The sequence below is a fragment of the Elephantulus edwardii genome, unplaced genomic scaffold (genome assembly GCF_000299155.1).
Source record: "Elephantulus edwardii isolate Elephantulus edwardi_28Jun2011 unplaced genomic scaffold, EleEdw1.0 scaffold00177, whole genome shotgun sequence".
Lineage (NCBI taxonomy): Eukaryota > Metazoa > Chordata > Mammalia > Macroscelidea > Macroscelididae > Elephantulus > Elephantulus edwardii.
In genome coordinates this window covers 2,656,912-2,681,679 of record NW_006399927.1, presented here as the reverse complement: position 1 = coordinate 2,681,679, position 24,768 = coordinate 2,656,912, and the positions used below count along the sequence as shown (strand labels likewise).

The 24,768-nt window shown below is 42.4% G+C and overlaps 1 protein-coding gene and 1 pseudogene across 3 annotated transcripts in view; both read right to left on the bottom strand.

Annotated features, from left to right (window-relative positions):
* Positions 1 to 24,768, bottom strand: part of EOGT (EGF domain-specific O-linked N-acetylglucosamine (GlcNAc) transferase) — a 45,214-nt gene that overhangs the window by 11,773 nt on the left and 8,673 nt on the right. For 2 of the 3 annotated variants that reach the window (XM_006895948.1, XM_006895947.1), the window contains exons 5-11: positions 23,622 to 23,726; positions 20,926 to 21,032; positions 16,919 to 17,022; positions 6,962 to 7,054; positions 6,542 to 6,613; positions 6,312 to 6,398; positions 5,759 to 5,827 (exon numbers count right to left, since the gene is read on the bottom strand). In XM_006895948.1, coding sequence (XP_006896010.1) covers positions 5,759 to 5,827; positions 6,312 to 6,398; positions 6,542 to 6,613; positions 6,962 to 7,054; positions 16,919 to 17,022; positions 20,926 to 21,032; positions 23,622 to 23,726 — 637 coding nt within the window. The remainder of the gene's footprint in view (positions 1 to 5,758; positions 5,828 to 6,311; positions 6,399 to 6,541; positions 6,614 to 6,961; positions 7,055 to 16,918; positions 17,023 to 20,925; positions 21,033 to 23,621; positions 23,727 to 24,768) is intronic. The other variant, XM_006895949.1, reaches the window with a different exon arrangement.
* On the bottom strand, positions 10,350 to 11,080 carry LOC102855272 (annotated as a pseudogene).

Below are 24,768 nucleotides of genomic sequence, written 5' to 3'. Positions count from 1 at the left end.
TTAGGGCTGTTGTGCATAGGGTCGCTATGAGTCGGAAATGAGTCGACGGCACATAACAACAACAACAACATTAATTGCATGAGAGGGGACTGTCCATCTTTTTCTCACAGAGCATCTTGTGGATTCGAATCCTGTACCTTTAGGTTGGCAGTCCAATTTTTTACCCACTAGGCCACCAGAGCTCCCTATGGAAAGCAAGAGGGAATGACCAAATCCCATACTCCTGCTCTAGAGTCAGAAAGTAGAAGTTTCTCCAACCCTAGACTCTTCAGTGACATGCTGTTGTTGTTGTTGTTATGTGCCGTCGAGTCGCTTGCGACTCATAGCGACCCTATGTACAGCCAGCTGTACACAGGGTTTTCAGAGGCCTGCTATTTCAGAAGTGGATGGCCAATCCTTCTTCCTAGTCTGTCTTAATCAGAATGTGCAGATTTAGAGAAGTATCTGATAAGCATTTTACAGAAAAAGTTCATAGCACTTACAATAAAGGAGTGGGACCAGAAGGGAACAATGCTGCTTTCCAGGAGAAAATCAATCCTAGCACGTACACCTGGCCCAGAGTCCCACATCACATGCACATATTTTTATGATTCCTGGTCCAACCAGAAGGTAGCCATGTCCCTCCCAACACAACTGTTCAACCCTGGGACTGAGCAGGATTCCACCAAGTTCCACTTAATTAAAGCGTTTACATTTTATCCCTCTACACTTATTATCAGGAGCTCTAGTGGCCTAGTGGCAAGAAGCTGCACTGCAATCCTGAAGGAATATGGTTTGAAGCCACCAGCTTGCTCCACGGGAGAATAGGCAATATCTGCCCTTGCGATTAACTGCCTTTGAAAACCTGCTGAGGGTCAGCTATGGGTTGGTTCTGACTCTACAGTACACAACAACACTTATTGTATTCCAGTTGAAGGTACCTTCCTCTCTGCCCAACAGCAGCCTTGCCTAGTGATGCACCGTCCTTGGGAGAAAAGCAGCCCAGCGGGTGCTTTGGGCGTGGAGCTGGAAGCACACCTCTCCTTCCAGCAGCACCAGTGACTGATTCCGAGAGCTTTGTGCTGCATCAATACAGTGATAACCACTTTCCAGAGGGCTTCTTACTGGTTTGATGCAGATCATTACCCTCCCTTTCCTGAAGGGCTCAGCATCCTGAGATCTATTTAAGGAGCCCTGGTGGTACAACACTTAAGCACTCAACTGCTCACTGAGAAGATGAAGGTTCAAACCCCCCCTGATGCTCCATGGCAGAAAGGACTGGCAACCCACTTCTGAAGTGATTGCAGTTAAGAAAACCCAGCATGGCTGTTCTACTCCAACACATATGGTTACTGAGAGTCAGAATCAACACGGGATCACACACCAAGGTCTACTGACTGTTATAAGCAATAGTAAGGAATTGTTAGTCTGGCTAACCACATAGGCTCTGGTCTCAAAGTACCTTCCCTCAAAGCTCCATTCTTCTATCCACTACCAGGGTGATCCTGGACATGTGTTCTTGTCTAGATCACAAGGTATTAGTGCATCTGTTGGTGGGATGAGGAACATGACTCACAGGGAGCTCAGGGGCTGTGTGCCTGGCACAGTTAGCACACAGCTGTTATTGTTGTTGTTAGGTGCTGTCAAGTCAAATAGCAACCCTATGGACAAAAGATCTGAACCCTGTTCTATTCTGAGCCATCCTCACACTTTCTGACACACAAAAGCCCATTGCAACAGTCACCGTGTTCATCCACATGGTCAAGGGTCTTCTCCTCCTTTGCCAACCCTCCACCCTTCCCAGCATCATGTCCTTTTCCAAGCGATAGCCTCTCCTAGTAACATGTCCAAAGTATGTGAGATGAAGTCTCATCATTCCTGCCTCCAAAGAACACTCTGGCTGCATCCTCTCTAAGACATACCTGTTCGTTCACCTGGTCATACATGGAATGTTCAGTACTCTTGTCCAACACCAAAGCTCAAAGGCGTCAACTCTTTTTCTGTCATCCTTATTCATTGTCCAGCTCTCAGATGCATAGCAAGTAATCGGAAAGACCGTGGCCTCAACTGACATCATAATTTGGAGAATTATGATCAATTATTTGGAGAGGTCCCTAACTGCAGATTTTCCCAGTGCAATGTGTCTCCTTATTTCCTGACTGCTGGTACCACAGGTATTCATTGTGGATCCAAGCAAGATGAAGTGGTTGACAGTTTCAATCTCGTCTCCATCCATCATGATGCAGCTTATTGGTCCAGTGGTAAGAATCTTTGTTTTCTTGATATTGAGATGCAACCCATACTGAAGGCTGTGTTCCTTGATCTTCTGCAGCAAGTGCTTCAAGTTCTCCTCTACTTCTACCAAAACTGACATAGTCTCTAGAGAGTTGTGCTTCTAATCCAAAAGCCTTGAGTCTGCAGAATTTCAAATCCATGAGTGGCTTCAAGAGAGAAAGATGGACAGACAGTCGCCTCCTGCTGTGCTTTACAGCCTCAAAAACCCACTGAGTGTCACAATGAGCGAGAACTGACTCACAGTCACGGGGCAGGGGGTCTGGGGTATTTTTAGCCTCGTGAATACAGACTATTAATCTGTGTGTTATCGCAACTCCTCGCCCATCTATCCCACAGTGTCAGTGGATGCCTTTCTACTTAGGGCTCAAAAAATAGAACGAAAAGGTCTCATCTCTTCCATCTACACAGTTTGCAATCTACACCCTACTTTGCCATCATCCATAAGAGTCTCAAGAAGAAAAACCAATTACGTAACTGTGAATACTCCGTTAAGCACACGAATAAACTTGTGTTTATTCCTGCCAAGGTTTTTCCCATCTGAACGCTTAACTGCTCAAGCTTAAAGCCTAGAATCACACTTGATTCCTGGTGTTTTGTTGAGCCACACCTAACACCACACTGTACATTCCAACAGGTGGCGCTGCAAGCTCACGTTCCAAAACAGACCCTGAGCCTGAGCCCCTTTCCTCTGCCCTTGCCCACTGCCAACAGCTTAGGCGTTCGCTCTCACCGGGGCCTCCCACAGACCTAATTCACCACCTAGCTGCTATTCTTATAGGCAGAGTGATTTTAAGGAAAGGTGGCTGCACATTAGTCATGCTCTTGCTGCTGTACTGGGTGATCTGAGAGTCAGAATATTAAAACAGCCCAGATGTCTTCCGTCGGCAGGCCAGAATCAAGGCGCTGACAGAGCTGCCCTCCTTTCTGAAGCTCCAGAAGAGGAGTCCACTTTCTTACCTTTATCACCTTCAAGAGTGCCTCCCCACAAGCCCTTGGCACTGTGGCCCCTTCCTCCTTCCACCCTCAAACCTAGCCGCGTGGCAGTCTTCTGACCCCGCAGCATCTATCGTCATGCCTCCTGATGAGGCACTTTCTCACTTCTTCCACTTTTAAGCAAGCCCCAACCAGTGAGAAGAATCTAGCTAAGAAGATGGTTTCTAGGCCAAGGTAGTTTCTCAAGGGTGACTGAGTTTAAAGTCTCCTTGTAAATGTGCTGCTTTTCCAGAATAATCCAGGATAATCTCCCAATCTGAAAGCAACTGCAACTGCTTAAGAATGTCAGTCCCATTCACCTGCAACCTCACCTCACCACGAATTTAACCTATTTACCATTCCTGGGACCAGTATGTGGCCATCTTTTGGGGGAATTATTCTGCTCACCAACCTTAAAACTAGGGATGATAGAAAAAGAATTGATGCCTTTGAGCTGTGGTGCTGGAAAAGAGTACCGAATATACCATGGACTGCTAGGAGAACAAACAAGTTCATCCTGGAGAGGGTTAAGCCAGGCTGCTCCTTAGAGTCAAGGATTCTGAAGCTCTGTCTGACATACTTTGGACATGCTGCAAGGTGAGGAACATCGTTGCATGTCCTTGGAGAGGGACGCCATGCTTGGAAAGTTGAGGGACAGCACAAGAGAGGAAGACCCTGAAGATGGACTGATTCAGTGACTGGGGTAATGAGTCAGACAAGGATGGCATAGGGATGTGTCAGAGACAAGGATGAGACAGGCTGGCAAAGGATAGAGCAGGCGTCAGGACTATTGTACACAGGGTTGCTATGGGTTGCAAGTGACTCGATGGCACATAACAGCAACAACAACAAACAACAACCCTTAAAACTGCAGTAGTTCCTCCTTTTAGGCAATAAAGTCTCATCTCCTACCAGGGCCAAAGAGGCTGCCATGAGGGGATCTCCTGCACCATGACCATCTCAGATGTCTTCCAATATCACACCTTCCACCCTGATGTTCTCCAGGTTTCTGGAACACTTGAAGCTCAATTCACCTGAGTCCCTTTGCCTTGGCCTGGTAGACTCTTGTCTTGGCTGAATTCTTCTCACTATCAGGGCTCAGAACAGCATCTCCTCCTCAGACTCTGCCCTCCCTCTCATACCCAGGCTCTACCTCATCACCCTTTTTATTTCTTTTGAAGCATTTACCAAGACTTAAAATCATTTTGTTATGTATTTTTCTCTCTTCACTGGCTTCCTAAAATATAGTTTCTACATGGTTTTTCAATGTTTCTTTGGCTCACAGGCCAGTCTATCCCCTTCTTTAGGAGCAGATGAAGTTCACACCCTGGATCTCCCTTCTGGGGCTCTCAAACACTGGGGCCACTGTGCACTTCTCAGGCTCAGGCTAAGACCCTAACAACCAGGAGCAGCCTCCATGTCTCAGAGGGCTCCAAGTATTCAGATGAGCTAATCCATAGGCAAGCTCGAGTAGCCAACCCCGAGGCAGCCCACAGTATTTAGCTAGCCCCACACTACGTGCCACGCCTCAGCCCCTTCCTATGGCTCCTTTGCTATGACCCTGTCCCAAGTGCAGCCCAGCTTGGCCTTCTCTCGTGTGGAGTTGCAAGCATGGAATCTGCGAAGGTGCTGCAATGTTTGAAACTCCACTGTTAACCGAAAGTTTGGCAGTGCAAACCCCCCAGTGGCTCCATGGAGAGAAAGACCTGGGCGATCTGCTCCTATAAAGATTTTAACCAAGAAATCCCTGTGGGGCACAGAGACCTGTCACATGGATGGCTTGGACATGATGCGATATGGCTCAATAATACCCAACACCACAATCAGGCCCCACAGACAATAGAGACAGGCTTTTACCACCATAAGGGCCTATAACCATAAGTTTCATAATCATAAAGCATTCTCCTCTCCACATTGCACGCTCTGTGAGGCAGGGCTCTTACTGTCTTGTTCTCTCCCGTCTGCTAGCAGTGTTGCATGGCCAGTGCTGAACAGACAGTCAATACATCTTCCTGCTAAACTGTCTTCAGGGCACGACTGTAGGTGGGGACCCTGCTGAGCAACTGAGATCAACAGAACTATGAACTGATGCTGTTGAAATGAGATGGGAATCCCAAGATGTAATTTCTCTGACACAGAACTCCTTGATCCCCATGATGCTGCCACATTCCATCACTCATCTCCCAAAGATCTTCTCTTAAGTGGGTTGCTAGGTGGCTGGAGGGGGATCCCCGATAGCCTGTGGCAGCTAAGGCAGGTCTCGGAGACCCTTCTTGTTTCTATCTCCTGTCTGAGCTGGTGCAAATAAATACTCACAGTACGTGTAAACAAGTTTAGACTATGGATGATTGATGATTCCCACTAAAAATTCAAATGCGGTAAATGCACTAAGCATAGTCTATAAACAAAATTTGCAACAAAGCTTTACGTAATACAGGAAAAAATAAAGCACATAATCATGGATGTAAGAGATTCAATATGACGGCATTAAAAATGTATATCTAAAACCAACCTCATTTTGGTTTAGTATTTTCCGGTATTCTGTGCTCCGCGCAAGAATGGTGACTCGAATTTTTCCATCCTGCAATCAAAAGGAAGAGGCAAAGTAATGTCGTGGACGCCTGCAACAGCGGAAGCACATTATAACCTAAAATGTGATTTTCATAAAGCGATGAAACTCACTAAGGATACATTCAGGAAACTGCTGTTTGAAATGCTGCTTCCTTTACAATTCTCCCAAGACATAAAACTACATCCACTTTGGCTGCAGAAGACAAAACTCATTACTGCTCCAGCTTGTTTGGCTGGGATGGTGAACTTTTTGGCAGGTGGTAACCTGGGGGAGGATGGCAATGAGGGCCTGAGGAAGGGGAAGGAAAATCAGCTGGTTTTCCCCAGCTTCTCATTCACAGGCCACTGCAATGTGGTGGAAGATGACTGCAGGCCAGCAAGCACAGGGACCAATGCTCTCTGTTTATTGATCCTCTACAGAGCTCTTGCTGATTTTCACTTGGGGTGAAAAGTTCTAGGGTTCTCTCCCCTAGAACTCACCAAGCATTCATTACCTTGGGTCCCTCTTGAGTGATGGTCAATCTGTGGAGCACATGCTGGGAAAATGCTCGGAAGAGTCCAGTGTTTTGACAGCCTGTTATCTAGAATGAAAGCAACCAGATGGATTACAGCTAATACATTTGCATTGCTATTTAAGGTATTCTTTAATTACATGTAAGTGTTATCTTAAAATATGTGAAGCATTAACTCCATAAATATGATTGTTAACAGACAAAATGCTTACCAGAGGGGTATTGTAGAACAGCCCATATCTCATGCGAGGAAGTAATGAAAACACAGCTTCTTTAAAACATACCTGGGAATGCAGACATTTTACAGGATCAGAAAATACACTATGGACCCTTGACAGCAAAAAGTATTACAAAAGATGACCTCGGTGAAACTAGACATTCATTGCACAGAAATATTCTGAATAGCAAATCTTCTCACTCCAGGGTCTATTCCAAATTCACTATTTGGGAAGAGTTATGAACAACAGATTTTACAAGCTTTAACAACAAGGATGCTCCCTACACAAGGGGAAACCTGAGATCCAGAAATCAATGGCAATGGCTCGTGACTCGTACTGAATCTTTCCTTCCTGGATGAGTCACATGCATGTCACAGTGCTGAGGGATATTCAGTAAAGTCTGTAGTTCAGTACCCTTTTGTAATCGTAGGTTTTCAAATGTATGACATCATAATCAGTAAAGGCTTTCCACGTGTCGGAGAAGAGGTCACCATAACCGTAGGAGCTCTGCAGACAGAAACAAAGACGAAATGAGGGAAATGAAAGGAGACAACATGGCTTGTCAAAGATACAAAACAATGCCTGGATTCGCTCACAGGTGTTAAAAACTAATTATCCAGCACAAGCTCATAAACTCATACAAAAAATGTGCTCCATCTTAGACAGCATCATGAGTCTGAGCAAGAGTCTAATCTGGTAAAATATCATCAGAAAAAATCTTCTCAGTTATAAGCTTGCTATTGTTATTAAGTGTCATCCAGGTGAGTCCAACTCACAGTAATCTTATGTAAATAGAAAAGTCTCAATGGCCCACAACCTCCTAACTTTAAACCAGCCCAGTGCTGCAGCTACTATGTCAACTGATGTCACTGAAGGGCTTCCTCCTTCCCCCTAACCCTCTACCAAGCATTTGTAAATCTACTGCAAAGACCTCTTTAAAGCGTTGAAATGCAAAGACCTTAGCCTTCAAAGCAACATCTTTGTTTGTTACCATTTTAAAGAAATCTTTTGTGATAGAAATGCCCAACGTACTTGCCAAGTGACTTCCTGACTGTCATTTCCATAGGCACTGACTGTGGATTCAGGTAAAATAAATTTTTTTAACAGCAGTATTTTCACCATTTATAATGTTGCTGTTTACTGATCTAGCTGTAAGGACTTTTCCTTTATGTTGACATGTAATCCATATGGAAGGCTGCAGTCTTTGAGTTTCAACCATGAGTGCTTCAAATACTCACTTTTCACAACCAAGGTTGTGTTAACTGCACATCCAAGGTTGTTAATGAGTCTTTCTCCAATCTTTTTTTTTTCTTTTCACTTCTTGTTGATCTTCTCTGGATCGTTCCAATTTTAGTATATGTGCTGCTGAAGCGAGCACTCCAATCTTTTTTTTAATTCATTCGCTGTTGCACCTTTTCCTCCAACCCCCTCCCCTAATCCACTGTACAATGCACCTTTTCCAGATTGTTGCCATCTTCCTCCAATCTTGATGCCACATTCTCCTTCACACAGTCCAGCTTCTCAGATTATTTGCTCAGCATAAAGACTGAATAAGTAAAATGATAGGATACAGCTCTGATGTACACTATTCTGATTTTAAACCATTCACACTCTTCCTTGTTATACAGAAAGCTCCTGGTGTGGGTATAGGATCCAGAAGAGAACAAGTAAGTGTTCTAGAAGCTCTACTCTTTACAATGTTAGCCATCACTTGTTATGAACCACACAGTCAATAAAACAAATTATATGCAGCAATTTTACTTGTATGTGATACTAATGATATTGCTGTATAATTTTGACATTCTGTTGGATCACCTTTCTTTGGAATAGGAACAAATATGAATCTTTTCCAGTTAGGTGCCGAAGGTAGCTGTATTACAAATGTCATGGTATAGCTGAGTTACACTTCAAGTATTTGCATCCACTTGTTGAAATGTCTCAAGTGGCACAGTCAATTCATGGAGTCCTTTTTTTTTATTAAATTTTATTAGTTTTAATGAACATTTACAGAGATTTTGGGTTCTCATTAATTCATTGTTGCACTGTTTTCTCTACCCTCCTACCCAGTTCGTTCTTCTCTTCTTCCCCCCCCATGTCTGTTTTAATTGTCCAATTGCCACAGTGCTTGTCAAAGCCAGTTCTGATTAATCTCCTTTGTCAGTGTGTCCTTTGCCATTCCCTATCACTCCTTCCTGAGAGAGACTTCACCCTGATTCATAAGGAAAAGGGGACGGTGTATTCTCTTAGCTACTTCCTGCTGAAAAGGGACGTTGTGGGTTTCAGGGTGAAGATCTTCTCTCACTACTCTAAAGGGCCCCTTTGGCAGTAGAAAACACATAGACTATTATGGAGTCTTTTTTAACTTTTGCTAATGCCTACAGTGTCATTTTCCAGTGTTGCATTAAAGTGTGGAGAACTTATAAATGTAATGTTTTCTTTTTCTACCCCAACCCATTTTATTTTCACATTTTAGAAAGGCATGTCTCATCATTTTTCACTGTGAATTCTCTGTTCTATCACAGGATCACATGACACACATAAGTGCTCATACATACATGTTCACTTCATAACGTCTAAATTTTAGCTTTCAAGATATAATGTACAAATAATATTAAATTATCTCCTCATTGACTCCTGAGTAGCATATATGATAATTCTACATTAACCTTAATGAAAATAGAAAAAATAATAACATTTTGTTATTGCCAATGTACCAGGCACTATTCTAGATAATCAATATTATTTGCTCATTACACCATCCCACAATTCTAATAAGGTTGTGTTGTTATGTGCCGTCGAGTCGCTTGCGACTCATAGCAACCCTATGTACAACAGCCCTAAACTCCTCTCTGTCCTGTGCCAATCGCACTGTCTCTGACACTCCCATCCCAATTATCCCAGTCACTGAATCAATCCACCTCATAGAGGGCCTTCCTCTCCTGCGCTGTCCCTCCACCCTCCCAAGCATGATGTCCCTCTCCAAGGACCTGTCTCTCCTCACAACATGTCCAAAGTATGTTAGATGGAGCCTCAGAATCCTTGCCTCCAAGGAGCCACCTGGTTTAACCCTTTCCAGGACAAATCTGTTTGTTTTCCTAGCAGTCCATGGTATTCTCAATACTCTTCTCCAGTACCATAGCTCAAAGGCATCAATTCTCCTTCTATCCTCCTTGGTCATTGTCCAACTCTCTGATAAGGTAGTTAGTATTATTATTCCCATTTTACAGTTGAGAAAACTATGCCACAAATTTAAATAATTTGCCTAAATTATAGGGCTGGTGAATTGCAAAGCAGGACTAAATCCAACCTGTTTGATTCAGACCTTGTCTAGGCTTGTAACCTCTACTCAGCAGTTGCCTTTTGATGGGAACTCATTCTTTCTAGCACATTTATGAAATGTATTTCCTCCTTGAAAAGAATAAAGTAATTGTAAGCTCCTTCCATTAAAGGAAGGGGCTAAGTTAATTTTAAAATGATATCATTTAGATTTAAAAATTCAGCCATTCAAAGTAAGAAATGAGTATCCTAGAATTACACTCAGAGTGTAACACTAGGGTACACATTATGCTCATGTGTTTAACCATTTATTCACATTGTTGAAAATCCAAGATTTATTCCTAAAGAAAGGGAAAAGACAGCTTCCCAGACATTCAGATATCAACAAAAAGTCACAAAGTTCAACAATGATTTAAAATCAAGAGACTGGTCTTGCATAATATACCCAGCACCATTTTTTTTAAGCACCATTATTTTTTTTCTCTGTTAAACCAATAAAAATTAAACAAATTAAGTACATGGTGATTTATTTTTTGCTGATTTTTACAGATGATCCTTTAATGTTTAATCTGTCCACAAAAACTTTTTTTTTCCCATTTTCAATGGCTGGACTTTTAGGTCCTTGAAATCCTGAATTCTCATGATCAACACTTGGCATCCTTGTGCTTTTGAGGTTACATCATCTTCCGCCTGGTCTGTACTCCAGAACTTCATTTTTCCACTCATCATCAAAGGCCTAGGTGCCACTGTCATTCATGCTGATGAACTCGACGTCTTCATCTCCAGTCCTCTTGTGCTTTGACTTCTTCATGACATGAGCTTGTGGATATGATGATCAACAGCCATTTTTCTAATCCAGTGTCAGAATCTCTCAAAGTTCCTCTATTTCCTTAATTCCTCCTGGAGCCCTACTAGTTTGAGAAGAGGCCTGGAAAACCTTTGGAGGTTTATCTCCTACTTTAAAATAGGTTATGGCTGATGAAGAACAAAATGAATGTCCATTTAGATCCATTGAAAGCTGACCAAGGTTTCCTTGTAGTTACTGCATACTGTTTTGCATATTTAACATCATTTGGTCCATGGCCTAAAAAAGGCTGACATCTGTATGAGTCAAGGAATTTTTATCATCATGCTATCTTCTTTGATTATGACTCTTCCTCTACCATCAGAGATGTTGTGCATGTCTCTTCCAAAGGGTTCAGAAGAGCTTCTCATCAGCTGTCACGTATTTTCTTGGTGTGCCATAGAAGAAGCAAATTAGGGTCCACCTCAAAGCTGAACACTGCGGCTTTCCTCTTGGTGGCCATGGAGGTGGGAGGCCTGGAAAACTACACAACACAGCTGCATCCCAGCCCTGCCTCCCCGCTACCACCTCTTCTCTCTAGCTGCTAAGGTAGCACTTGTCAAGAAAATGACTGCTCATTTTTATAGCATTTTTTGTATCAGATTTTGAGAATCCCAATTTGTACACTGTAGAATTATTTCAAAGTTACTGAGACCTGTTAGATGTCAGGGAAAACCACCTTTGCCTAGAAGTGTCTCCCAGGCCCTTCTAGCAAAGGCAGCCCTCAATACCGTCTAGAAGGAAACTGTCCTACTTTGGCTTAATAAATACAGGACAATTAAAAGAAATTATTCTGGACATTTTCTGGATATAAAATACTTAAAAAACAAGACAGATTTGAAATTAAAATTAAATAATAAAATATAGTCATACTGATTCAGTAATAAATGCATCCCCCAGATTAAAATTTTCTATCACAAGAGAAGTGGACCTCTGAGTCAGAGACCTGAGAGTTAGAAATTCCACTTAGAGGAATCCATCCCACAGACACCGGAGGAAAGTGAGTGAGTAAAGATGTATGTTTACGGCATTCACCACAGCCATTTAATAAAGAGCAAGAGAGGAGAAACAAATTAAATATGTTCAGAATGGGGACAAAAGGTACACATAGATACCAATGCATCAAATGTGCATCACGGCCACTGACCCAAACATCACACAACCCAGCAATGTCAGTCCACGTGGGCTGACTTGAAAAATGCCTAGGATGTAACAGAAACTTAATAATAGGAGAACAAATCTAAAAATAGGGAGCTCTGGTAACCTAGTGCTATGGTATTGGGCTGCCAACCCAAAGGCACACAGTTTGAATCCCCCAGTTGTTCTACATGAAAAAGATAGGCAAACTCCTCTTGTGCAATTAACTGCCTCTGAACCCACTGGAGGGTCAGGTATGAGTCGATTCCAACTCTACAGGATAACAACCGCCACAAGGATAAAAAGAGTTCTGGTTGTCTCATGATAAGGAGCTGCACAGCTAACCTGAAGGCATGAGGTTCAAATCCACCATGTGCTTTGTGAAAGAAAAATGGGCAGTTTTTCCCATGCAAATTACAGCGTCTAAAAACCTGCGGGAGAGCCAGCTATGGGTTGGTTCCAACTCTAAGACACACAACAAAAACAAAGACAAAAATGTATCTTTATCCCCAAAATGAATACTCCAAAATAATCTTTAACCTTAAACTAAAAATATCTGAAAATATTTTAAAACCAAACAATACTGTATGAGATCATTATTGTAGAAATAGAAAGATTATTAGTAAAATGTGTTATGCGGATCCAAGAGGGAGAGAGTAGGAGCAGAGGGGTGAGGATAGGCAGGGGAAAAATCGTATTGTCACACAATTTGATGGATCAAGAACAGAGTGGGTAAAGGAAATGGAAAAGACCGGAAGGGGATCTGGAAAGACAAATCTTACACACGATTTTCTTCCTCTGAAAACCCACTGGAGGGTCAGCTATGAGTTGGTTCAGACTCAAAAGCACACAACAACAAATAACAACAATAAATTACAAGGAGGAGACTGCTCATCTTCCTCTCTCAAGCAGTTTGTGAATTAGAACCTTTGGGCTTGCAGCACAACTCTTTCTCACTATGCCACAGATATATATGGGGGGAAGGGGGAGGGAGAGTGGAGAGGGGAGGGAATGAGGAGGGGAGAACGAGGGGAAGAGGGAAAAGGAGGTGGTAAGGAGATGGTAAAAGGAAGGGGTAAGGGGAGGGGAGAGGGAGAGGGAGAACTTCCTGGTAGAAGCTGTCTGTACAATCCCATCGGGATTTCATCAAGCCTAAAAGGCAGCCACTGTCATGTGCCTGTCCTCAAAGACCCCTCCTCCCAATCTCCCGAATGCTGTACAGTAACACCATCCACTGAGTGGGCATGAGATTGAGCCAAGCGAAGGGCACACAGTGTTGCTAGTCCACAGCCGTCTCATAAACAGTACCCTCATCTGCCTATGTTCTTTAGGTCTAAACTGTGGCACAACTTGGCAGGGCTCCTGTGCGGAGAGCCCACTGAGTACCTAGCAAAGCACTGGGCAACTCTGGAGAGGATGTACAAGCCTGGAGTATAAGGACGTTCACTCGCCTGTTGATGGAGGCCCATGGTGGGTTGGCCATCCTAACATCGCCAGCCCAGTTAACTGAGGACCCAGGCCCTTTGAGGTGGCCAAGGCACAGCAAGGAGCCCACAGATGCAGGCCCAGCGTCACTTAGTCCACATGAGGAAGACTTAAAATCATGCACCGCCGTACTGGGAAGCTCTAAACTGTCTAAGAAACGTCCCACCAACATAAGAGGTTCTGCAGGGGAATGTACAGGAGCAGGCCACCAGGCCTTTCCTCCATGGAGTCATGGGATGAATTCAAATTCCCACCTTTCGATCAGTCAGTAGTTGAGCATAAGCCATTTACCATATATTTAACATATGCATTTATGCATGTGCTAAAAATGTAATTTGAATGGTGACCTGAAATACACTATACAGTCAGGCACGAAGAAATTCCAATTGCAGTCGAGTCATCTCCAGTTCCTGGGAGCCCCTTGCATACTGGGAGTGTAGAAATTTACCCTACAGGTGGGCACTCTCTGAGGTGCCTCAGGGTGACTGAAATCTCCAAAATTCAGTTCTCAGTAAGTTGGCTGCTTGCACGAACCGGGAACTGCATGGAGCTTTGTGAGGTGTGGTGAGCACACATGTCTGTTCAGACCAGGACCAGCCCTCTGAGCTGCACAACCTCAGAACCTGCCACTCCAAGCCTTCCCCCACCCCCACCTCGGCTGTAAGTCCACAGAGGGGCACAGGGTGTAAAAGGGCAGGGCCGGGCTGGGAAGCACTTCTCTTACAGAAAAACTGTTGCTCCCTTGGCCCAGCAACAACCCAAAAAATCAAACTGTGTTAGCAAAACAGGAACACAAGAGGGAAATGTAAACAAACACGCAAAGAAGGAAGTCACAGGGAAGCATGAACACGCCAAAAATCTAGAACTCATTCTCCCCTAACTTCAGGTCCATTTAAAAGGCTCCTGGAGCAACGATGCTGACAATCTTTCTTTGCAGCTCTGTTCTGAGCCCCAGCTCTGAGGGAAAGCATTTCTGCAGGAGAATGGCATCTTTAGCTTACTGTCTATCTCAGTCCTCTGGACATAATGATTTAATGAGCTCACCACATATGAAGATGCTTAATGGGAAAACTACATCTGGTCTGGGAAACTCCATGCCTGGGCTGTGCTGAGTGCTCCAAGTGCAGTGACTGGGCTTGGTGTCTCCTGCAGGCATTGGGTGAAGCTGTTTCATGAGCTACTGCTCCCCACAGGACAGAAGGTTCTTAGGTCAAGACAGCTCCTGCATCATCTAAAGTGGATTCCATCGTCTCGCATCTGAGCCAAGCAGTGCTAAAAAGATGCTCCCAGAAGACATGCCCAACGCTATCCTGCTGCCAAGCCACATTTTTACAACTGTTGTTTTGTGTTGTCGAGTAGGAATCTACCCATAGCTGACCCTCTAGTGGGTTTTCAGAGACAGTAATTTGGACAGGAGGAAACTGTTCTGAAAGACTCACATCAAAGCAGGGCCTCTGAATGTCCTGTGTGAATTACAGTCTTTAATTACACCTTAGATGATCTCTCAGTAAAATGTCCAATTTTTGATGCTGAGACAAGTTCTCTAGTGAACTGGAGACCACCCATCTTCCTACGCACCAGCCTAGTTCTCGTCAGCAATACTGTATTCACTGTGTGCCAGGCACATGACACAGCTCATCCTCAAAATGACAGTGAGGCTGATGATGCCTTGATGCTCCCATTTCACAGATGAGGATTCTGGGGCACACGCTGGGGTTAATTTAGGGCACAGAAATGGAGTCATGGACAGAAATGGACCAAGACAATACTAAAAACAAATTAGCAATAAAAGCCCACCAGCTACAACTATGAGATATCATCTCACCCCAGTCAGAATAGCAAAATTTAACAGAACAGCAAGCAACAAATGCTGGCGAGGTTGTGGAAAAACTAGAACCCTTATTCACTGTTGGTGGCAGTGTAAAATGGTGCAACTACTGTGGAAGGTGGTATGGCACTTTCTCAAAAAGTTGCAAATAGAGATACAATTTGACCCAGAAATTTCACTACCGGGAATATACCCCAAAGAGACCATAATTGCCACCCAAGCATATATATGCACACCCATGTTTATCGCGGCTTTGTTCACAATAGCAAGGAGTTGGATACAACCCAGGTGTCCATCAACAAACGAATGGATAGAGAAGCTGTGGTATATTCACACAATGGAATACTATGCTGCATTGAAAAGCAAAGAACTCATGCTATATTATTCAAAATGGGTGAGCCTGGAGGACATTATGCTGAGTGAAATATCTCAGTCGCAAAAGGACAAATACTGCATGGTGCCACTGTTGTAAAATGGGACTGATATCAGGGTTGGGGTAAGACTGAGAAAAACTGGATAAATTGTGTATACTTCACTGAAACAGATGAGTGAATAATTTTAAAGTGATGTATGATAGGGTCTTATGGTTATCACAAGAGTCCACAATTAAGGTTGCATAGTGGCATGTACTTGGGGCGGTGGGGGTATGTGGGGGGATTGTCTACCAGGGAGGGAGTGTTTCTTTTACTTTTCAAAGACAGGAGCGAACTGGGAGGTGAGGGGCTAGGCGGGGAGAGAAGTGCGGCAATGAATGAATGGAAATCCAAAGCCTCTGTAAATGTTCATTAAAATTATTAAAATTGAAAAAATTCCAAAAAAACAACAACAAACAAAATGAGGTACTGAAACATCTGGAAGAACGGTCAGGTCCTTCGCCAGCTGACTTTCATCAAGTCCTGTGAACAACACCCTGAGCCTCAATTTTCCAGGAGAGCTGAGAGATTGAATAGACAATAGAGTTATACAATAGCCACAAAGAAGCACAGAGTAGATGCACAGTGTACATCAGGGCTGGGTTTCCCCCTCTTATTCCTCAAAATGTACTATTTTAAGACTTTGTGAAAGTAGGGCCTATGTCTGACTCATCTTTGTGCCCCTGGAGAATGAGGTACACAAAGTGTTACATGCAAACGCATTGAATAAATGAATGGCTAATAGCTATTAAAGAAATAATAATTTAAAAAAAAAAGCCCACCAGCTGCCTGCCAGTCAATTCCAACTCAGGCAGCCCATGTGTTACAGAGCAGGGCTCCTCCACAGGCATTCCTGTCTATAACCCTTACAGAAGTTCATCAGAGGTGGGTTCAAATGGATATAACCATTCACGGAGAACACAGATTGTGCGACTCATGGATTCAACACTTAAGCTCAAGCTAAAACACACAGCACAAGTTGGCATGAAGCAGGCAGCAATGGGAAAGCTGCTCTTAAGCAAAGGCTGACCAGGTAATGCTAGAGACCAATCTGTAAAGACAGACAAGGTCCTCAAACACGGACCACAGTGGAAAATGAGTGTCAGTCTTCATACATCTGTCAAGGGTCCCTGTGCACCAAGAGGGCAAGATGTCTCCCCCTGCTTTACTCTAACAGAACAAAGGCACACACATGTGTACACACATACACACACATGTCTGAGGAGGAGCACATGCACCTCCATCTACCCCATCCCCCGTGGACACGAGCTTGCATGTATGCATTCTGCACGTGTGTCTTAGAAATGCCTATTCCACCACACTAGCCGTACACATGCAAAGAGCAAGTCAATGACGGGGTAGAGGCAGAGGGCCCGTTGCTCACTCACCGTGTCCCACATAACAATGTACACGTCCGTACTGAAGGAGTTATTGACGTGTTGAGTGATGTATAGGTTCAGAAAATCACAGAAGTGGTGATACATATTAACACCTGATGATGGAACAAAGATGTCTGTGTTAATCAACCCCAAAGGACAGACAACTCGACCCTTTATATTTTCAACATCTATTTAGAGTTTGACAAACTTCTAGTTTCCAAATTAAAAATTATTTCTGCATAGGCAACCCTCAACTTACAGATTGGTTGGGTTCCAATGTTCACCCTGAAATTAATTTAGAAACTTAGGAATGATTTTCCCATATAAACCAAGTAGCAAATTGTCATGAAGTTCCTAGAAAAATCAAAGTAAGTTTCAAATTGAGGTAAAACAATATGCCTATTATTTACCATAATTTTTTAACTAAATAAGGTAACATTTGTTTATTGTATAAATATTTTTTAAATAAAAGAATTATGGAACTATTAACATTTTAGCATTTTTCATTCCAATCTCTCTCATCATGTAGAATTGCTATTTAGAGGACAGCATTGTGGAGAAATGTGAACAACAATCATTTAAAAGAGCTCAACGTCTCCTATTCCAACTGTTTTGGGCTCTGGAGTCAGAAGGACTGGGTTGAATAGCTCAGCTATTCAGGAACAGGTTCTCAGATGAGACTGAAAAGACCAGAGCGTCAGCTTCCTCATGAGAAATCCAGAAATACATCTTCAGTGTCCAGTCCAGGGCCTGGCACATTGTAGGCTCTTGATGAAAACCAGCCGGTCAAACATAGTGAGGGAGACTGTGGTTGAAGCTACTAGCCTATTAGCTTGTCTTCTGAAACAAACAGAACCTGTACGCTCGTGCTCTCTCACTCACTCACTTTGCCTGGAGGCCTGCAGTCATTCAACATTGAGGGAGCAAGTCTAAACAGTGTGTATTCTGGGGTACAGAGGATTAAGCACACTTAGCTACTGTCATGGATTGAACTGTGTCCCCTAAAATACACACAAGTGATGAGAGAAGGTGGACACTTAATGATCCCTCATCAACTGATCAAACAGTTGTAAGAGGAATAAAGGTAGAGTAAACCCCCTCTTAACATCATCACAGCCCTACTGGAATGCAAAACAGTGAAGCAAGGGTCTCCGTGAGGAAGGCCAGGACCCATGGAGATCTCCAGCATGCCTGGCCTGCCGATGCAGAAGGAAGCCAGAACCTTCCTCTAAAAAGAGCCCTTCCACACACTGACATAGGAGATTAATCAGAACTGGCTTTGACAAGCACTGAGGCAATTGGACAATTAAAACAGACATGGGCGGGGGGAAGAAGAACGAACTGGGGATGAGGGTGGAGAAAACAGTGCAACAATGAATGACTGAAAACCCAAAATCTCTGTAAATGTTCATTAAAACTAATAACATTTAATTTAAAAAAATAAAATAAAATAAAAAGAGCCCTTCCCTCGAGCCAGCACCCTTACTTCTAGTCTCCTAAGTTGTAGAAGAATAAATTTATTACAGCTTCTCTGTTACCGCCGCCTGAGGAATTGCAGACAGCTGCTAACTCAGGAGGTGGGGTCCAAGCTCCTGTCAGAAGGGCTGACCTGGCTGTCAGCAGCCCTACAGAAACCGAGGCACACGCGAGGGGCCAGGGTCAGAGTTGACTCCACACCAACTAGTGAAATTGGGATGAAATCCTGAAAGCTCACACGTTAATATATATTTTAAGAGAGGGGAAATGTTGACTAAAGAGAAAGTGGCCTTGTTTCATAAAGCAGAAATCACAGAAAAAGCTGACATTAACACAGTTTGTCAGAAAATTGAGAGTACAAAATAACCAGCTCTTTTCAGACTGGTATCTGATGCATGTGTGAAGAGCTCTTTTCAAACCCAGAAAAAATGTTGGCAGAGTGTATTTCAGATAAACAAGGAACACATCCTAGCCCCCAGAATGATCACATGGCACATGGCAGCCACCTTCCCGGACTCGGTAATGTTTACTGAGGACCACGGCACACAGCAACAGCATTAAGTGCTCCAGAATTCACCAACAAGAGAGAAGCAAGCCTTGTCCCATACAACCTTCACTCTCCCAAGGTAAAAAGTTAACAGGAGAGGAAAACCAAGTGACAGCTGAAGTTAGGAGGGGAAAGTAAGAGTTATGAATATAGGAAAGAAATGGCACATGTCTGCATTAGCCTTTTATCCCTACTTTGCATATTTTATTATGTGAGGATCTACGTCAATCTGATGGCTCACACATATTCCACTCTTCTCCTTGCAGATTATGGTGTTTTCTTTGCCCCTTTTTAATGTGCACATTTAAAAAATGAGTCAGGACCTCAAAGAGAACATTTTTAGCTGCTATTATTTCAAAAACCTAAACTTGTCTGATTTCTGAATCTAATACTTTGTAAAGCAAGAATTACGACTTCACAAGGCAGGATGCATTAAAAATATGATCAATAAATTACAGCCATTCTGAAATATCCATGATAGAGGGCCTCTGTAATTCACTATGAACAAAGCCTCTCATGAATTTTTATACAGTTGCATGTAATCTCTCTCATAATGAAAGAAATAATGCAGTATGATGGGAGTTCTCTTCTCCAGAAGAAATAGTTGACAATATTAAAGTTATGCTTGCACTGGGAGAGGCAGAAACTATAAACAAATAATTTAAACAGAAAATTTCTTTTCGTGGTTAAATTTTTTCCCTTAAGAATAAGCATCAGTGCTAATTTCCAGGAGAATTTTAACTTCATGACAAGCCATGAAAATTAACTAGAAAGTCTGTCAGTGAGACCCTGGACATTCCTTTCATATGGACAGTATGTACATGTCTTTCAACTTTAATACAAATACTCTAATGGGGTACAACGGAAATCAAGTACTCTAAGAAACCAGATAGAATAAATTCAGTCACAAAAGGTACACATATGCTCTCTTATCTCAAAAAAACTTCTCAAGAAGACTACAGCCTTCAATAAAGACTACATCATAACACCAAGAAAAAGAACAGACCCCTGAACCAACAGGCAGCATTATGAAAAATGGAGAAAAGACTAAAGTTGCCAAGAATTTCATTTTATCTGGATCCACAATCAATAGGCATGGGAACAAATCAAGAAATCAAGAGAGGTACCGCATTGGGCAAATCTACTATAAAGGACATCTTTAATGTGCTAATGAGCAAGGATGTCAATTTAGAGACTAAGGTGTGATTGATCCATGCCATGAAATTTTCAGTTGCTTTGAATGAATGAGAATGTTGAACAACAAACAAGGATGACTGAAGATCTGCTGCCTTTGAGCTGTGGTGTTGGAGAAGAGTACTGACTGCTTCATGAACTACAAAAGAACCAAAAACTCTGTCTTGAAGGAAGTGCAACCAGGGTGCTCCTTAGAGGCAAGGGTGGTGAAACTTCACCTCACGTTCTCTGGCATGCTGTCAAGAGGGCTAGTCCCTGGAAAAAGAGATCACGCTGGGAAAGAGGAAGATCCTCAACAAGAGTAACGGACAGCGACTGCAACAACAAGTCTGAGCTGACAGAGATCATGACAACGGCTCGAGACAGGGCTAAAGCTGGTCAGATCTACTGTTTGCAGGGTCACTAGGAGCTGTGGCCGACTCCAGGGCATCCAACAACAATAACATGCTTTCTTTGCTCATGGTTTGGTTTCAAAAAAAGTGATTTCTTTGTAAATGTGAAGATTTTGTTTGATACACAAAGCGTAAATAAAGGACTCTAATTCATCTACTACTTCAGAGAGGAAAACAAAAAATAACCTCTACTATGAAATATAGTACTGTTTTTAAAAAATTTATAAGAAACCAATAAATACAGACATTGGAAAGGGCAAGTCAACTAATATGATTATAGTTTATGTCACTGAACTGTACATATGAAAATTACTGAAAAATTAAACATTTTCTTTCATATATATATTTACCATAATGGAGAACAAAGCATCATAAACTAATCACTAACACACTAATGAACATCTGACCTGCATCAAATTTCATGAAGTAAGTTGGCTTTTCAATCACAATGTCACAGTTCCCATCTTGTACAGGTCTGAAGTTGAGCTGAGTATAGCTCTGTAGTTCAGCAAACCTAGAAATAAAAATTGGGATATGCTTTCAAAGTGATTCTCCCAAACTTCTTACTGTATCTTTGCTCATTGGGCAGATTTAATTTCTAAACGCAAGCCATTCATACGGAGACACTTGTAACTCCACAAACTTATTGATACTTCTATAATTTGATATAAATTTTAACACTCTGGTGGCCTAGTGGCAAGAAGCTGCACTGCAATCCCAGAGGAACGCGGTTCAAATCCACCAGATGCTCTGCCAGAGAAGGAGGCACAATATCCTCCTGTACCAATCAGATCTGATTTGACGGTACACGCACACAAAAAAAAAAAAAAAAAAAAAAAAACTTAACAGTCATCACATCAGACCTAACTCCCAGCGGCCCCTCCAGAAGGTTTTCAAAGGCTTTAAATAACTTGCCTCCCAAGTTGATGCTAATGAATTCAAACTGCAAGAGAGGCACTGCCTTTGGGTCAGCCAGGCAACTCCCTGTGGACTACACCACCAGAGCTCCCCAGGTTGAAATAAAGATAAAAGTTACTTTAAAATAGAGTCTAATGTACAAGATGGTCAAGCTTTCTAGACAATGAAGTTACAATGTTGCTGTTGCTATGTACCCTTGAATCAGAACCCATTCAGAGCTGCCTCTTTGGTGGGTTTTCAGAAGCTGTATGTCACAGGAGAGGAGACTGTTCATCTTTCTCTTGAAATAGCAAAATAACCTACTAGTAAAGCAGGAAGGGAGTTCCTGGTGGCTGTTATGTGCTCAGCAGTTAACCAAAAAGGAAGGTGAGTCTGCTCAGAGGAAATTCAGCGGGCTTGGCACCAGCAGAGGTGGGCACAGTCTTCCCCCTGTTACACTGACGGGTTCACTGCTACGTAGTCAACACTGTACTTTTCCACAAGTTATATACCCCAACAGATGTGCATAAAAATGTGCTATCTCCAAATGGATGCAACAAGAAGCTAAAAATTCATTTGGAATGGATATTGTTAACTTTTACTAACAACACTATATATATACTGCTTCCTAGTTTTTTGGTTTTTTTAAGAAGAGCAACCAGGAGAAGATAAAACAGATGAATGGGACCTTCTAATAATCAAATCCCTATGCACATCCAAAAACTTCTCCAAAAGGGAGAAACAGGCTTCAAAAAGGGAAGCCACAGACTGGGAAAAAGTATTTGGTAATGGCATGTCAGATAAGGGACTTATATCTAGAATTTAAAAAATACTTGAGCACCACAAGATAAAAGTAAATAACCCAATTGAAAAATGGGCACAGGATATGAACAGACACTTCACCGAAGAAGACATTCAGATGGCTAACAAACACATGAAGAAATGTTCAAAATCCCTAGCTCTAAAACAAATGCAAATCAAAACAACTATGAGATATCTCACTCCAGTCAGAGTAGCAAAATTTAACAGAACAGCAAGTAACAAATGCTGGTGAGGTTGTGGAGAAACTGGAACCCTTATTCATTGTTGGTGGAAACGTAAAATGGTACAACCATTGTGGAAGGCGGTATGGTGCTTTCTCAAAAAGTTGCAAATAGAGATACCATTTGACCCAGCAATTCCACTACTGGGAATATACCCCAAAGAGACCATAATTGCCACCCAGGCAGATATATGCACACCCATGTTTATCGCACCTTTGTTCACAAAGCAAGGAGTTGGAAACAACTCAAGTGCCCATCAACAAAAGAATGGATAGAGAAGTTATGGTATATTCACACAATGGAATACTATACTGCATTGAAAAACAAGGAACTCATGCAATATTATTCAAAATGGGTGACCTTGGAAGACATTATGCTGAATGAAATATCTCAGTCACAAAAGGACAAATACTGCATGCTGCCACTGTTGTAAAATAAGACTGACATCAGGGTTCGGGGGAGACTGAGAAAGATGGGTTCAATAATGTATACTGCATTGAAACAGATGAGGGAGAAAACTGTTTAAAAGGGGTATGTGAGTAGGTATTTTTGTCATGACAGAAGTCCAGAGCGAAGGCTGCACAGTGGAGTGGACCTGGTGGGAGGGATTGTAAAACAATGAAATAATTTTTCTTTTACTTTTCCAAGAGGGGCATGTACTGGGGAGGAGTGTTGGGAGGGGAGAAAAGGGCAACAATGAATGTATGGAAATCCAAAGTCTCTGTAAATTTTTAAAGAAATTAATAATAATTTTTTTTTAAAAAAAAGAAGAGTGTCTGGCAGCCTAGGCCATTGGTCATGGGCCCATTCACCCAAAGGCTGCGCCCTGCTACCCGCTCAGGTCAACCAGTTGCTTCTCAGGAGAACGCAGGACAATCTCCTCCTCTGGTTTACATCCTCAGGAACTCCAGAGAGGGTAAACTGTGGGTCTGTTCCAACTTGACAGTAAGGGTGAGGATATTTTAGGAATATAGTTTAATTCAGATTAAACTGACAGATTCACTCTGGAGCCTCTGTTCTCCAGAAGCTCATACAAATTACCTACAAACTGAAGTAAAATGCTTTCCAATTGACAGTCCCCAGCAAAATCGGAAATTACCAAAAATGAATAAAATATTTTAGGAACATGTTAAAAACAAAACAAAACAAAACAAAAATCTTACCAAGACTGCAGAGGGCTTTTACGCTGACCTTCAGACAACAATGCGTGAGCGTTGAGTTTACAGTGCCCTCCAACTTCACCATTCTGTAAGAAGTCCTCCCTAAATCTGGTACAAAGAAAGAAAGGAAGAAAACATTTTGATGACTCAAGCACATGAGCTAATTTCCAAAATCAATTTCCATTAAGATGTACATTTTACAAAAACTTCAAATGATTACAAAAGTAGCAAAATGGAACTTGAAGGACTTGGCTCAGCTCTGCTGAGACCAGCTGGGGGTCCATGGGGTTCAACCATCCCACTTCCATGTTTCATTCTGCTTTTGTTGTTTTTTGTTTTTTTTTTTTTTTTACGTGTGTACCGTCAAATCGGATCTGACTGGTACAGGAGGCGATTGTTCCTCCTTCTTCAGCTCATTCTGCTTTTAAAATAAAAGCTCATCCTATAATTAGTGGTACACAGCAAAATAGTTCCCTAGTCAAAAATGTCACCACCTACTAACACAGTTCACACTGGTGACATTCACCACATTGTATCAATATTCTCATTTGTCCTGTTCTCCTTGTTCTGTTCCCATTAACAAGCCCCAAATCTTCTCATGCTTTAAAGTCTTTGTTAATCAACTGGTCTCATACACTCTTTAAAAAAAAATCAGAATATGCCAGCCATGAATTCTACAATTATGGGTTAATCTGCTGTGTAGCTGAAAGGTGGCTGAGGGCACAGCTCCAGCTTCAGGCTTCAAGAGCATCTCAAGTTAATGGACTCAAGGATTCCTTCTATCTACTTCAGTGGGTCAAGTAAGCACAGATTTTTATAAAATGAGAAGTTATATTCCATTCTCCCCCTTCTGTCAGGGTCCACCCATCATGGTCCTGATGGAAGAACAGTCCTGAGCTGTACCATCTAGTTCTCTCTCTGCTTTCATGTGACAAGTCATCCTGGTGCCTCCTCTGACATGAGTGTCTTTCTCTCTTTGACTCCACACACCAATATGTGTTTTAGATGGTTGCCTGTAAGTCTTAAGACCCCAGACGCTACTCAATTGATTTAAATGCAGAACATTAACTTTATGAACTATACTATGCCATTTGACTGAGTTGTCCTATGGCCTTCAAACCAAGAAAGCCTTCAAGATAATTCTGTGAAG